We start from the raw sequence: 12,926 nt of genomic DNA on the forward strand, positions 1-12,926 counted from the left end.
TTAACATATACATACATGGAATACAAAATGGTGTTTAGTACAATTAAAAATTCTCTTCACATTTCGGTTTGGTTTATTACATTACATTATTTCGTATATATATTAATCTTCAGTTAACTTGTAATGTATGTATGCAGGTTTCGTATGTATATATCAATCTGTTAAGTACTAGCTGACTTCTTTGATTACTGTATCTCTGCATTTGTATAAACATAAATATTTATATATATATCATAATATTAATGTACTCACGTTTCACCGTACAAACTATAAATAATCATTAATAATTATCTAGCAATTTCTTTTAGTTACAAATACAAAACATAGTAAATTTTGTTTCTATTGCATTTAGATGCATAATTGGAGTGACGTGAAGCAATGAAAACAAATTCTATAATTATTAATTGTCGCGCTATGAACAATATGAATGTTGATTGTGTGTATTAAACTAGTTTAGGTGTATATAGCTCTGTATATGGTATGTATACACACACACATATATATATATATATATATATATATATATGCATATTAGGTATTTTGTTATGCAGTTGCAAAGAGCAACACTTTAACTAACATTATTTTACTTTAACTATTACAAATACATTTTCATTATCAGCTATTATTGTTGTTATTGTTTGTGTTGCCGAATAACACTTGCACACATACACACATATATTATATATAAATGTGTATATCCTTCTTTTTCATTCTATTCAGTACGATAATGCTGACGGCGATCGCGAACCAACTGTAAAATCTTTATACACTGAAAACACGGATATCTGCAAAGAGCAATATTAAAAATAGTTCATAAATCAGACATGTATTTACACATTTAATGAGTATACCGCATGCATATGGTCGAATTAATTGGTAAGTTGCGTCACAGGCAAGACCTGCATAATAATGATGCGGGCAACTTGCCAAAAAAACAAATTAAACTTGGCATTTAATATACAACTATTGGCAGGCCAATTCACACTCTCGTCGGAGGAATGTGTGCGTTCAATAAATAAAACAAGATGAGTAGACAAAACCAAGGCAAACAATTCGCTTATCAGCTCTAAGTGCGAGTCAGTGTGTTGATTACCTTGTCTTTCAGCTGCTGACACAGTTTCTGGCCATTCATCAGCAGCAGGAGGACATCGTTGAGCCACTGGACGCCAATCTCCGCTTGACGCGAGTCGAACTGCATTGTGCCCTGATTGTTGAGCAGCTGATAGACGGCAATGATGAGCTTATGGCTTTGCAGATAAAAACTAACGGCCAGATCCTCGGGCAGGTTGGGCACAAGCGACTTCATATTGCGTCCCTTGATTAGCTCCTCAATTGGCTTCTTCTTCGGCACCAGCAGGCTATTGCGACCGCGCTGCAATGCATCCAGAATATTGCCTATCACATGGAGCACTTCATCGGAGGTTCTACAGCATCAGCATATAATTTATAAATCAGAAAACAGTCATGGAAAATTACACGAACACACACACTCACTTGAAGTGATAAGAGTCATCAACGTCGTCAATGTGATTGATTGCGGTTTGTAGATGATTAGCGGCATCCTGAACTTGCTGCAATTTCCAAGGCGAATCATGTGTTATTGAGGTACGTTGCGTCTGACTCGGCGCCTTGCACAGCTTAAAGCTAATATCCTGTAAGGAATAAGCAGTCATAAGAATGTCTGTTGGAGGCTGTTGAGCGGGTTATGCGCTTACCGCCTGCGTTATCGCATCGCCCGTCAGGGTAAGCACCGCTTTCAGCTGGTCGGGTGAAACGCTGAGTATAAACTTTTCAGTCTTCTTGCCCTCGTTATCGTACAGCGGCACCGGAAATCTATGAGCGCATTCCTAAAAAAGATTTGGCATTAGTTTTGCAACAACAAATACTCTTGGTTATTTCTAGGTAATACTTACAACTAGTATAGTTCGCAATTGCTTTAAGATCGCATGAACCTCTTGTCTCAGCACCCATTCGAATTCAATTTGCTACAAGAATGTATATATAAATATATATAATAGTATATATATAAATATATATATATATATATAATATATATATATATATAAATATATATATAAATATATATATATATATGTGTGTGTGTGTGTGTGCGGGTAGGCGTTTTTGCGATAGCGCCCCCAAAAAAAATAACAAAGAGGCAACAGCGGCCCGTTTCATGTACAAATCAATAATATCGGCAATCGTGCAAAGTAGCAAGAGAAGTGGGAAGAGAACAAAAACAAATAATGAGACGAAGACAATCAATAATCAATTAGCTACGCTGTTGATTAATTGCTGCATTGCATTCTTGGCGTAGGCTTTTGAAAGACATTTGTAATTACACAGAGACATACCAAATTTAGAGCCTCCTCTCTCTCGGTGTCAACGACAAGCATTTTCATGGTGCTTTTGACCTTCTTGCGGGCTGTTAAATATCTCCGTTTGGTTTTGTCAGCTAATGCTGCAGCACCCCCGTTAGCAGCGACGCCAGCTATTTGCAGTGAGAACGCTGTAATGTTATTGGATGATGTTGTATGTATCAGAGTTGTTGTCTATATAAGTCAGTAGTAGTGTCTAACAACTGCTTCTGTTCATGAATGAACAAACAAAAACGAACGAATGCATCTTCTGACCGATATCACGATATTGTTTGTGTCATCGCTTGCCATCTCTAATGTTGCTCAAATTTTAAATTGCTCATATAGCATGTGGTGTTTTATGTTACTATTGTTCTAAATTAAGTTAACAAAAGATGAGAATAACTTAAGACATTTCTAAGTAAATGTTTTCCATACAAATGATAAGTAGTTTTTATGAATAGTGTAATTGCAGCCCTGACTAGCCATTTATCTTGCTATCGATTTATTGCAAGACATCGATACAGCAAATACGATGTCATGTGAATGCTTAAACATGGGCGGTTATATTCAAAATAAGTGATAGGACTTACGTTTCCGCAGGGGAGGGGGTGTTGTCAGCACCGCCGTCTCCGGCACCGGATTAAGCACATGGTGCTGAAATTGTCCGCTACGCTGTCGATGTAGTGGCTGGAATGACCAATTTGTTGTCGAGCTGCAAAATAATTGAAATCACATATTCAAATAACATGTTGTTATTATTATAATCAACAATATACGACTTTATTGCTTGCACAAATATACACAAACAACAAAAAGAACAACTCAGTTTGCCTTATCACACTTTTTTTTTGCTTTTTGCTTTTTTGTGTTTGATTTTTGGGGCTTGATGTGATTCAATGTGAAGTGTTAATTGCCATAATGCCTTTTGTATTGGTCGCTATCGCTGTTGCTGCTGCTGTAGTCGAATAATGATTCATCAGAGCAGCTGTTGGGTTTTTGGTTACTTCTGAATCTTTACCCGTTTCGCTTGAACTGCATATAATGCATATGCAATCAGGGGTTCCCACAGCGCGCGTGTCAGCAACTTTAATGGCATTGGCTTTCGGCTTAAAATTACAAAACGCGCTTATCAAGCGATGCTGACGTTTTCTTTACATAAACACACAAATATATATCTAAAACACGCGCATAGGTTTTTTTGTTTTTTGTCTTTAACAATTTATCAAGCAAAGCCTTTTTGTTGTTCTTTTGATAAGGGAATGTGATGTCTAGAAACAATTTGTATTAAAGTATTTATGCGGCCGTAAATTTTATAGACACGAAAAGTCGTCGGCGGCATTTTTAACACATTCGATAAGCTGCTACCCCAAAAGGTATATTTATTTTTTATTTTATTTATTATTTGTGTACAAATTAATATATATTTATATTTATATATATATATATGTAAATAACGGTACCTCTGCGGCATTTTCTTGTTAATATTTGGAGCTATTTGTTTGTTATTATCAAAGGCAAACACTTCACAATCACGAGCGAACGTTAGAGCCAGGTTAAGTTGTTGTTGTTAGCGGTGGGTGCACATGCGATCAGATGTTGGTAGCTGAACAGCCGACAGGTAACAGCTAACAGCTAACGGCAAGGCGAGCGCACACAAAAGCCACAGCCAAGCAACTGAACCGACAAACGGCGGCCCCAAGAAAAAAAGGCAACACACATACACACATACTTGCACACATACACTCCAGTAAAAAAAGCGCCGCCAAGTCGAGCGGGCCAACAACGCGAATTGGTCAATGGCAGGCAGCAGCGGTAGCAGAGACGCTGACGCCAACGTCGCCGTCGAGGCCAGCGTCGAGCGCAGTTGTTAACGTAGTTAACTTGACGAGCTTTTTTTGCCGTCAGCTTTCTTCAGGTGGGGCGCGCTCTTCACTGATAGCCAGCCGCGTTTATCAGCCAACTGTGCGGTTGGCATTGACAGCATAGCACAACCATAATACGCTTACAATTTGTATTTGTTTGTTTTTAGGTGTAGTTTTTGTAGTTTTTTTTATCGTTCATTTTCTTCTTTTTTTTTTGCATACACAGTTTTTGTTGTATTTTTATTTTTGTTTTTTGGTATAAAAAAGTAGTACAAAAGTGTTTAATGCTATTAATTTGAGGCTGTTTCTTTTTTGTTCAAATTTAAATACGTGGATTTGTTTGCGAAGTGAAACAAATGTGCAAATATAAACAAATATATGTAAACGTGGGCCCAACAGGTGTGTCCATGTGTGTGTGTGTGTGTGCGTGCGTATGTAATGTGTGTATGTGTGCCAGGGTGTGTGTACGTAGTTGTGTATGTGTATGTGTCAGTGTATCAGGGTATGTTGTTGTTGTATGGTGTGTGTTTGAATCTTGGGGACTGCGTTTATTTACTCGCCGGTCATCATCTCCATGAATTCTGTAAATTAAACAGAATGACAGACATTAAAAATCGAATGTCAAAACGATCGTAATATGCATTTATAAAAAAATATATGTAAATGTTATATACTACGTATATATATATATATATATGTATATATACAGACGTACAAATGTAGTTATTAATCACATATACCACGACGAGAACAAACTGATGGAAATTCGGCATAATTATTTTGTATGTCGCGCGCCGCTATAAATAGCATCGATATGCTCCAATACGATGAGGCTGTCATAATCGAGAACTCAAGATCAACACCCAGAGAAGAAGCGATGTCATTTCGCCTCATCTAGCATCTAGCTGATGTTTACACAAATTTATGAACGCTTCAAAATCAGTGGGTGGCTGTGTTTACGTGGGTGGCTGGGTGGTTCTCTATTTTTTTGCGCAACCAACTAGATTCCATAAATACATACGTATATCCACATATTTATATATATATATAAATATACATTTATATGTCATACTCTCTTCAGATTTGCCAACTCACCATCGAAATCAACTGTACCGGAACCATCACTATCGATTTCCTCGATCATAATGTCCAATTCCTGTTCGGTCAGCTGATCGTCGAGCTCCTTCAGGATCTCCTTCAAGCAGGTGGTTGGAATGAAACCGTTGCCCTGTTTGTCATACAATCGGAACGCCTCACGCAGCTCCTTTTGCATGGCCTCCGCATCCTCCTCCACAATGAATTTGGCAGCCAATTGCACGAACTCACCGAATTCCAAGCGACCAGACTCTGCAAAACAGAATTATAAATTGTTAAATAGCTGGAAATTTAATAATAGATTACACTACATGAAATATAGCGTGTACTCAATGAAAAAATATATGCCACCATCAGAATAATGTATATGGCCACTAAATTCAGCTGGCTATCACATCCAAATACATGGCAAGAGTAATATAATGATACTGAATCTAATGGCTTATTTCCTTGAGCAGCTAATGGGGAATTCGTATACTTACTGTCCTCATCAACCTCCTCGATCAGTTCCTCCAGGATCTTCTTGTCGAAGGGCTGACCTTCAAGAGACAAAACCAAAGTAGTTTAATAATGAAATTCTAAGTCTAGTCGCATCTTGTAACCTACCCATCAAACGCAGAATATCGGCAACCATTTCAGTGGGAATACTGCCCGATTTTTGATGATCGAAGCTGTTGAAGGCCTTCTGGAGAACGGCAATTTGCTCGGGTGTCAGATCCTCATCCTGATCGAATAAAATCCAGGATTTTATAAATTAATTAATTCATTTAATTGAAATGATTTTTTTATCATCTGTTCTACTATTACTTACAACGCTGCTCATGTTGCTGCTGTTTTTATTTTTTGTACGGTACAAAAGAAATTTATAGATCGATCTGTATCTGACAGATTGAACGAAACGATCACCTCGGAGTATTCGTGCCTACTACGAAGCAACGCGTCTGAGTTTTCCAAAATATAGCCCAAAAAAATTGAGATCGACTGTCTCTGAACTTGCCACAAACACACAAGCACATAATGCGATCTTATTCGTATACCTAACGAACCCGAGATGCTCATTTCGGAAAATGTATTTGTATACATATGTAGCGCTTTTCCACGCCCGATGCCTGAATTTTATTGTTTTTTAGAAAGAACTGTAAATGCGATTAAAACGATCGCGTCCGCATTTCACGTTCAAGACGACGGGCGATGCCAGTCCGAATGTGAGCCGTATAATGGTTTTCCAACCAGACGGAGCAGCACCAGCAACAGCAGCAGCAGCAGCAGCAATCTCAGCGATTCCACACAAGCAGGAATGGAGCAGAAAGCGAACAGAAAGGGGAAAGGGGATGCTTGCCGAGGCTGAAGCTGCATGAATCGCCAGCTATAATGCGATGCGTTGCGCTCTTCCCAAGTATACAAAAAGTATAAATGTATCTATATAGTATTTACGTATGAACAACATGTTACATATATATAATATATATGTATATATAGACAGCAGTTGCACGACAACAACACTCGAGATATGGAGAAATGTCCAAGTCAAGCATGCGCTAGACAACGCATAATGAATTGTACGCTACACTGAAAGCAATGTGGCGTATTGGTTAGACGCTGGTGATTGGCAATATGCCAAAAGGCCAAGCATAACAAAACAATATCTCGCACAAACAATAGACTTGTCAAGCAGGATTAGCCGTCCAGATATTCTACAAATCAACCTTCCAAATTGGATTAACCCAAAAGAAAAAGTGCCACAATATAAATATTCTTATGAACAAAGGCCATATATCATATATATATTAAACCAATTCGATTTCAGTAAAGTGAACACAAACCTTAAGCTTTAATCGATAAAGTAAATTAAATATAGTTTCAATTTGATTGGAAACATAAAATGGAAATTCATTCTGTACATTTATTATCTACAGCTGAAGTTGAGTTAATCCCAAATGATTGCTCGTTGGTTTCTATTATTGCGGCGTGATAGCGTGACGAAAATAGTTGCGCAAATAAACTATTATTATTATTATTACTTGATAGTATTGATATAATATATAGTGTGTACTTTAGTTGCAACTTGGCTTAGTTTCGAAATTTGCTGGTTAGTGCCAAACCCGTTGAACTTCCACATTGGTTAAGCAAAGCCGTCAGCGTAGCATGCGATGAGCTAAGCGTCGAACTGCTGCTGCTGCTGTTCATCACTTTGGCCTTCAGGGGATTGGCGGTGCTGCTGCCCACAACGGTGCCCTGCAAACAGGGAGCTGCTGTAATCGACTGATTAGTCTGATCTTTGGGCGTTGCATCCTCAACGGTTGGCATTAGCATCGTCATTGGCATCGGCGTCAGTTGTGGCATTGTGGGCACGCCTTGTAGCAGAGCATTGCGTAAATGGCTATTGTTGTTAGTCATCTGTTGCTGCAACTGCGGTTGTTGTTGCTGCTGTTGCAGTGACTGTTGTTGTTGTTGCTGTTGTGTTTGCTGCTGCTGTTGTGGCTGCTCTTGCTCTTGTTGCTCTTGTAGTTGGTGTTCTTGCTGCTGTTGCTGCGGCGGCTGCTCCGGATTATCGGCCAGAACATAGGAGTTGGTAATCAGCCCACGACTCTTAATATTCAAATCCACAAAAAACAGCTTCATCTTGTGGATCATCGTCTCGGTCACATTGAAAGTGAGCATCATGCTAAGATCAATGCTGGCTTGATTCCGGTACAGCTCATGGGTCTGCTGCAGCCGACAGACCTCGTCGTAAATGAGAAATAAGAAACGCGAACTACGATTCTCGGGCGGAATAATGCCACGCACCATTAGCCACTCACGATCCTCCGCATCCGGCAGATAACGTATTATCTCGGGATGCTTGCTGGCGAGTCGAGCGCCGCCCAGTTCCTTGCCATCAATATTGAAGCCAAATGCCAGATTCGCCTGCACATCCAGCACAAATTTAGTTGAAGTCGAGATTTGTGCAGTGTTCCAGAAGATCTGACGACGCACCGGAGTAGGCAGCGGTCCACTCATTAGCAAATGTTGCTGTTGCTGTTGCAGCTGCAGCAGCTGTTGTTGCTGCAACTGTTGCTGCAGTTGCTGCTGCAGCTGTTGCTGCAGATGTTGGTGCTGCAGTTGTTGTTGATGTTGTTGTGCAGCCAAAGGATTCGAGGTGCAGGGCATGGGCTTACCAGCTGCGACAGGAAAACCCAAATTGTTGGTATACATTTTGTTGTTGTTGTACTCAAGGGGCTTTCCTGGACGCTTGAGCGCCAGACGCTGCTGCTCGGAGGTAACTGTTGTTAGTGCACCACCTGGTCGCTGTTGTCGTATTAGAAAATTTGTATACTGCCCCTTGGCATTCTCCAGCAGCGCACAGGAGGACATTTTCTGCAGCGTCTCCTCATTCACTGCATACTGTCTCAGATTCTCCTTAATGTTGCCAAAAGCGGGCTTGAAATAGTTCTGCGAAGAGTAGCAAACAAATGTCTTTAACAAGTCAACTTACATCTTTTAGATACCTACGTTCATATAGCGCTTGATAATATCATTGACTTCCGCATCGAACGCCTGCTGCACGCTGATCCGCAACAGTTCCAATGCTCGCATAGCTGACTCTGCATTGCCGCCACTTTCCATGTTGTATACACCATTGTATCGATGCCGTATCCTCTGCAGCATTGTTTCCGCCATCTCAGAGGTGGTTATATATTTCTGTTAAACAATGAAACATATTGAAAAATTAATATTACTATAAGTATATTCTTATTCCTACGAACCCGTGCGGGCTCCATTTCATTCGGCGCCAGCGTTGATATTATCTCCAATGTGGGCGCTGCCTCTGGCTGTTTCGACTGCTTCAGGGGACTTGCAAGGCGTGTGTCCATGGAATGTGTGGTCTGATTGGAGCAATCCGAATCATCCGAAGAGGAATTGACCTGAAGCGCAGCAGGCGAACGTTGCTGGACATCACTGATGGTATTGTGGTGCGCTATGCTCGCTGTATCGCTCAGAATCTTCCAGCTGCGCTGAATGACCATTTTGTAAAAGTGTTCTTTTATTATAGCTCTACGTTTGCATTAATTTTTCCTTGAGTGGCTGTGTGCTTTTTCTATTTTTTTTTTTTGTTTTATCTGGGCTGCGTTCTCTGGCCAGGGACCAAAATGTGTATGGCTGCAGTGCGCATGCGTTCTAGAGCCACCACCTAGAACTCCCACTTCCGACCCTCTTAAGCAACAACGACACAGGCGCTCAACAGCTGATACTGGCAGCAGCAGCAGCAGATGGCGATGCCGGTTCCATGCAGTCCATATCCAGTTCACCCAGTTCAAGACGTCGCTGCTGATCCAACATGCTGCGCAACTCTGCATACTCCGCAAGCTCATCTTCCTGCTCCTGCTCCATGGCAACCGAATCAACAGCAGCTACAGCAGCAGCTGTTTCTTTAGTTTCTGTGTTTTTCCCGCGTTTTTGATGTTGTTGTCGCTGTGCCAACAACTTTTTGTCAAACTCATCCATGTACTCTAACGCTGCATTTGGTCGGTAATCCTCTGGCGCTGCATAGCTGCTGTGCACAGGCAACTGCAGTACATCGGGCATCATATAGGGAAACAACCAACAGACGAGGGGAGTTGTGCCGCATTCGTAACTCGCCTCCTTGTGGTAGAAGAGCAGACCGTCCAGTTGCGGCTGATTGTCCGTCCACTGTGGATACTTTTGAAGCGCCTGGTCGACTGCAGTAGCATCTTCAAAGTCATAATATTCCAGCAGCTTGAAAGGTTTTTCATTGCGTTTACTGAGCTCTTTCAGTTCCCCGTGCTCGTCGAAGCGGGAGCGCAGCCAGAAGAAACGAAAGTTGGCATCACAATTTAGGAGCTGCTGTTGTCCAAACGCAAGCGCATCCAGCACATAAAATGTGTCCTCCTCTGGCACATAGACACAATCCAAGATGGTCCTGAACTTTTGCATGTAGCCATCGCCTGGCAGCAGGGAACGCAGCTGCATTGTGATCCGACCCGCTTTGTTATACGCCTTGGTGCGTCCATTGGCGGCAATGACCAGACATCGTTTGCCCACGGGACATGGGAGCAGCAGCCAATCGGCTAAATTCTCGGGACGATGACGCAGCCACTCCGATTGCTGCAGCCTAAAATGTTGTCCCTTTCTTTCCTTGCTATTGTTGCTTTTGCGGTTGCGTTGCCTCCGTTGTTTACGTTGCGATTTGCTTTGCTCTGCGCGTTCCTCCTTTGTTGCCTCTTCGTCATCGTCGTCGGAGTCGGGTACGTGGCGGTATTCATCTTGCAGCTGTTGTCGTCGCTGCTTCTGCACATTGAGCAGCTGCTGCTGGCGCAGTCTCTGCTGTTCACCCAGATCTACGCTCTTTTTGTACAGCTCCTGGAAATTAGAATTCATTGCTATTTTTGCACAACTCGACAATAAACAAAACACCGGCGAATGGAGACGGTCACACTGGGGATATTCGCACATTTATCGATATGCATATTGCGTCACATCGATACTATCGTCTGAACAGCTGTTTTGCATTTGCTATTGCATTTAGCTTGTGCTAGTTTTTATTTCAACTTCAATTATTTGCCAGAAAACATTCTATGTTATTTAAACATGAATAAAGCTTCGAGTCTATTTTGGCCAGCTTTAGTGACACCAAAAAATGCGATTGTCAAGCAAACAGAGCAACTGTCCCGCAGTCAAAAGGTAATTTCTGTGTGTATTACGAAAGCACCAATCAGATTATGAGATTTTCCATTTACAGCTTTTAACGGAGCTTGGCCTGGTTAAGCCAGGCTGCAATGGCACCTACCAGATCATGCCCATAGCGCAGCGTGCGGTGGACAAATGCATTAATTTAGTGCAACGCAATATGCAAGAAGCGGGCGGCCAAAAGATCAGCATGCCTGTTCTAACGCCCACACAACTGTGGAAGAAGACTGGAAGATTAGAAGGCGACATTTCCGAGTTTTATATGGTGCGCGATCGCAGCGGGAAACAATTCCTGATGAGTCCAGTGAGTGAGTATAGACTGACTGGAGTGCTAATCTACCGATTACGCAGGTCTCAAAGTTAATATAACTATAATATATTTCTTAAATCTCCCTTGAAGACTCATGAGGAAGCGGTGACAGCCATGCTGGCCACAACAGCGCCCATTTCCTATCGCCAGCTGCCCTTGCGTCTATATCAGATTGGGCCCAAGTTTCGGGATGAGCTCAAGTCACGATTTGGCCTAATGCGAGCCAAGGAGTTTCTCATGAAAGACATGTACACATTCGATGTGACGAAGGAGGCTGCAGAGAAGACTTACGCGAGAATTAGCAATACCTACGCCCAGTTCTTTAGACAGCTAGAAGTGCCGTTTGTCACAGGTACCATAAATTCTGTATTTATTCACATATCTACTATTATCCGTATTTATCTTTGTAGTTGAGGCTGCCACAGGCATTATGGGCGGTAGTTTATCGCATGAATATCATTATATTTCACCAGTGGGCGAGGATACGTTGCTCAAATGCAACAACTGCGGCTATGCGGGAAACGTTGAAGTCTTTGGCAACACTTCAGCCAACACATGTCCCAGCTGTCAGGGATCGCAATTGATTCCCGTGCGTGGCGTGGAGGTGGCGCACACCTTTCTGCTGGGCGACAAGTACTCAAAGCCGCTGGGTGCTACGTTCCTCAACACTTCTGGCAAACCAGAGACTCTCGTCATGGGCTGCTATGGCATTGGCATCACTCGTGTCATTGCTGCCGCTCTAGAAGTGCTCTCGACGGAGCAGGAGTTACGTTGGCCCAAACTACTTGCACCCTACGATGTCTGCCTGATTGGGCCGAAGCAGGGCAGCAAGGAGCAAGTGCCGGCGGAGGGTGTAGAAATCGAGTTACTGCAGCAGCTGACGCAAATTTGTGGAGCTGAGGAGCTGCTGCATGATGATCGCAAGGAGCTGACCATTGGGAAGCGTTTGTTCGATGCAAAACGCCTGGGACACCCACTGACGATTGTAGTTGGCACCAAGGCTGTGCAGAAGGAGGAGCCCAAGCTGGAGTTGCACTTGAGCGGAGCTGAGAAACTAGAGCTGGAGTTGCCCGAAGTGCTTAGCCTGGTGACGGCGCATGTGCGGCACAAGCAGCAGCTGCTTCAAGAGAGTGCTACAAATGAACAGGATATAGCTCAATTGCGTACGCAGGGGAGGACACTATCCTAAGGTTTTCAAGTGAATAACGTCACTTACGTCACTCACCATTTAAAAATTCGATTGCATTGTACCACTAATACAATAAAATTTAAAGATATATGAACTCCATTTGTCTCCTTTCAAAATGTATTTTCCCCTCGATATGTTTTGAAATGTTTGGGTTCCTAGTTGACCTCGTTATCCTTGAATGCAGTTCGATTAACGAGGTCTTTGCGATTCTAACTCACCAACTCATAGGGGAATTGCAATATTTCCCAGTTTGCGCGATTTTTTTGTCTGTGTGCCCCTAAAAGTATGCTACAACATTTTCTCTATCGGAATTTAGTCAATGCACCAACCTAATATGTGTTACTGGTGCATGCCCATGATATGATGTCTTTGCTCAATTCTCATTCCCATTAGACAAAAAAAAACGAAAATGTTAGATAATT

General features: G+C 42.0%; 5 protein-coding genes across 7 annotated transcripts; 1 reads left to right on the forward strand and 4 right to left on the reverse strand.

Annotated features, from left to right (window-relative positions):
* Positions 1-648: 648 nt before the first annotated feature.
* LOC6558052 (protein rogdi) lies at positions 649-4,351 on the reverse strand. Its single transcript, XM_032743255.1, has 8 exons — positions 3,821-4,351; positions 2,951-3,072; positions 2,355-2,509; positions 1,914-1,985; positions 1,716-1,847; positions 1,495-1,652; positions 1,094-1,424; positions 649-785 (listed from the first exon to the last, which is right to left on the reverse strand). Exons 1-8 carry the CDS (start codon positions 3,829-3,831, stop codon positions 717-719), a joined length of 1,050 nt encoding a protein of 349 aa, XP_032599146.1. The 5' UTR covers positions 3,832-4,351; the 3' UTR covers positions 649-716.
* A 151-nt stretch (positions 4,352-4,502) lies between these two features.
* Positions 4,503-6,301, reverse strand: LOC6557675 (troponin C). Its single transcript, XM_001984307.2, has 5 exons — positions 6,129-6,301; positions 5,924-6,041; positions 5,800-5,856; positions 5,318-5,569; positions 4,503-4,803 (listed from the first exon to the last, which is right to left on the reverse strand). Exons 1-5 carry the CDS (start codon positions 6,138-6,140, stop codon positions 4,775-4,777), a joined length of 468 nt encoding a protein of 155 aa, XP_001984343.1. The 5' UTR covers positions 6,141-6,301; the 3' UTR covers positions 4,503-4,774.
* Positions 6,302-7,099: 798 nt separating this feature from the next.
* Positions 7,100-9,324, reverse strand: LOC6557780 (ras-interacting protein RIP3). Its single transcript, XM_032743251.2, has 3 exons — positions 9,064-9,324; positions 8,810-8,998; positions 7,100-8,749 (listed from the first exon to the last, which is right to left on the reverse strand). Exons 1-3 carry the CDS (start codon positions 9,322-9,324, stop codon positions 7,388-7,390), a joined length of 1,812 nt encoding a protein of 603 aa, XP_032599142.1. The 3' UTR covers positions 7,100-7,387.
* A 211-nt stretch (positions 9,325-9,535) lies between these two features.
* LOC116806508 (snurportin-1) lies at positions 9,536-10,771 on the reverse strand. Its single transcript, XM_032743254.2, has one exon. The coding sequence runs from the start codon at positions 10,769-10,771 to the stop codon at positions 9,536-9,538; it is 1,236 nt and encodes a 411-aa protein (XP_032599145.1).
* Positions 10,772-10,874: 103 nt separating this feature from the next.
* LOC6557652 (probable proline--tRNA ligase, mitochondrial) lies at positions 10,875-12,582 on the forward strand. Of its 3 annotated transcripts, XM_001984305.3 has the most exons (4): positions 10,875-10,999; positions 11,058-11,309; positions 11,406-11,667; positions 11,726-12,582. In XM_001984305.3, the coding sequence occupies exons 1-4, from the start codon at positions 10,907-10,909 to the stop codon at positions 12,502-12,504; spliced, it is 1,386 nt and encodes a 461-aa protein (XP_001984341.1). In that variant the 5' UTR covers positions 10,875-10,906; the 3' UTR covers positions 12,505-12,582. The 3 variants fall into 3 exon arrangements, with proteins under 3 accessions (XP_001984341.1, XP_032599144.1, XP_032599143.1); XM_032743253.2 differs by lacking the exon at positions 11,726-12,582 and having other exon boundaries at positions 11,058-11,313; positions 11,406-11,471; XM_032743252.2 differs by lacking the exon at positions 10,875-10,999 and having other exon boundaries at positions 11,254-11,313.
* Positions 12,583-12,926: the final 344 nt, after the last annotated feature.

Source organism: Drosophila grimshawi, unplaced genomic scaffold, assembly GCF_018153295.1.
Source record: "Drosophila grimshawi isolate 15287-2541.00 unplaced genomic scaffold, ASM1815329v1 contig_44, whole genome shotgun sequence".
NCBI classification, from domain to species: domain Eukaryota; kingdom Metazoa; phylum Arthropoda; class Insecta; order Diptera; family Drosophilidae; genus Drosophila; species Drosophila grimshawi.

What these genes read in the sequence shown, in the direction of transcription:
- LOC6558052 (XM_032743255.1), bottom strand. An exon ending in GAGAGGAGGCTCTAAATTTG is followed by an intron (nt 1,986 to 2,354) that starts GTATGTCTCTGT and finishes ACATTCTTGTAG; the next exon opens with CAAATTGAATTCGAATGGGT. An exon ending in GTCAGCAGCTGAAAGACAAG is followed by an intron (nt 786 to 1,093) that starts GTAATCAACACA and finishes TGCTCTTTGCAG; the next exon opens with ATATCCGTGTTTTCAGTGTA.
- LOC6557675 (XM_001984307.2), bottom strand. An exon ending in CGAGGAGGTTGATGAGGACA is followed by an intron (nt 5,570 to 5,799) that starts GTAAGTATACGA and finishes TCTGTTTTGCAG; the next exon opens with AGTCTGGTCGCTTGGAATTC. An exon ending in CGGTACAGTTGATTTCGATG is followed by an intron (nt 4,804 to 5,317) that starts GTGAGTTGGCAA and finishes TTTAATTTACAG; the next exon opens with AATTCATGGAGATGATGACC.
- LOC6557780 (XM_032743251.2), bottom strand. Translation starts at nt 9,324, where the DNA reads ATGGTCATTCAGCGCAGCTGGAAGATTCTGAGCGATACAGCGAGCATA. An exon ending in ATGAAATGGAGCCCGCACGG is followed by an intron (nt 8,999 to 9,063) that starts GTTCGTAGGAAT and finishes ATTGTTTAACAG; the next exon opens with AAATATATAACCACCTCTGA. An exon ending in TTATCAAGCGCTATATGAAC is followed by an intron (nt 8,750 to 8,809) that starts GTAGGTATCTAA and finishes TACTCTTCGCAG; the next exon opens with AACTATTTCAAGCCCGCTTT.
- LOC116806508 (XM_032743254.2), bottom strand. Translation starts at nt 10,771, where the DNA reads ATGTGCGAATATCCCCAGTGTGACCGTCTCCATTCGCCGGTGTTTTGT.
- LOC6557652 (XM_001984305.3), top strand. Translation starts at nt 10,907, where the DNA reads ATGAATAAAGCTTCGAGTCTATTTTGGCCAGCTTTAGTGACACCAAAA. An exon ending in AACAATTCCTGATGAGTCCA is followed by an intron (nt 11,310 to 11,405) that starts GTGAGTGAGTAT and finishes TCTCCCTTGAAG; the next exon opens with ACTCATGAGGAAGCGGTGAC. An exon ending in AGAAGTGCCGTTTGTCACAG is followed by an intron (nt 11,668 to 11,725) that starts GTACCATAAATT and finishes TTATCTTTGTAG; the next exon opens with TTGAGGCTGCCACAGGCATT.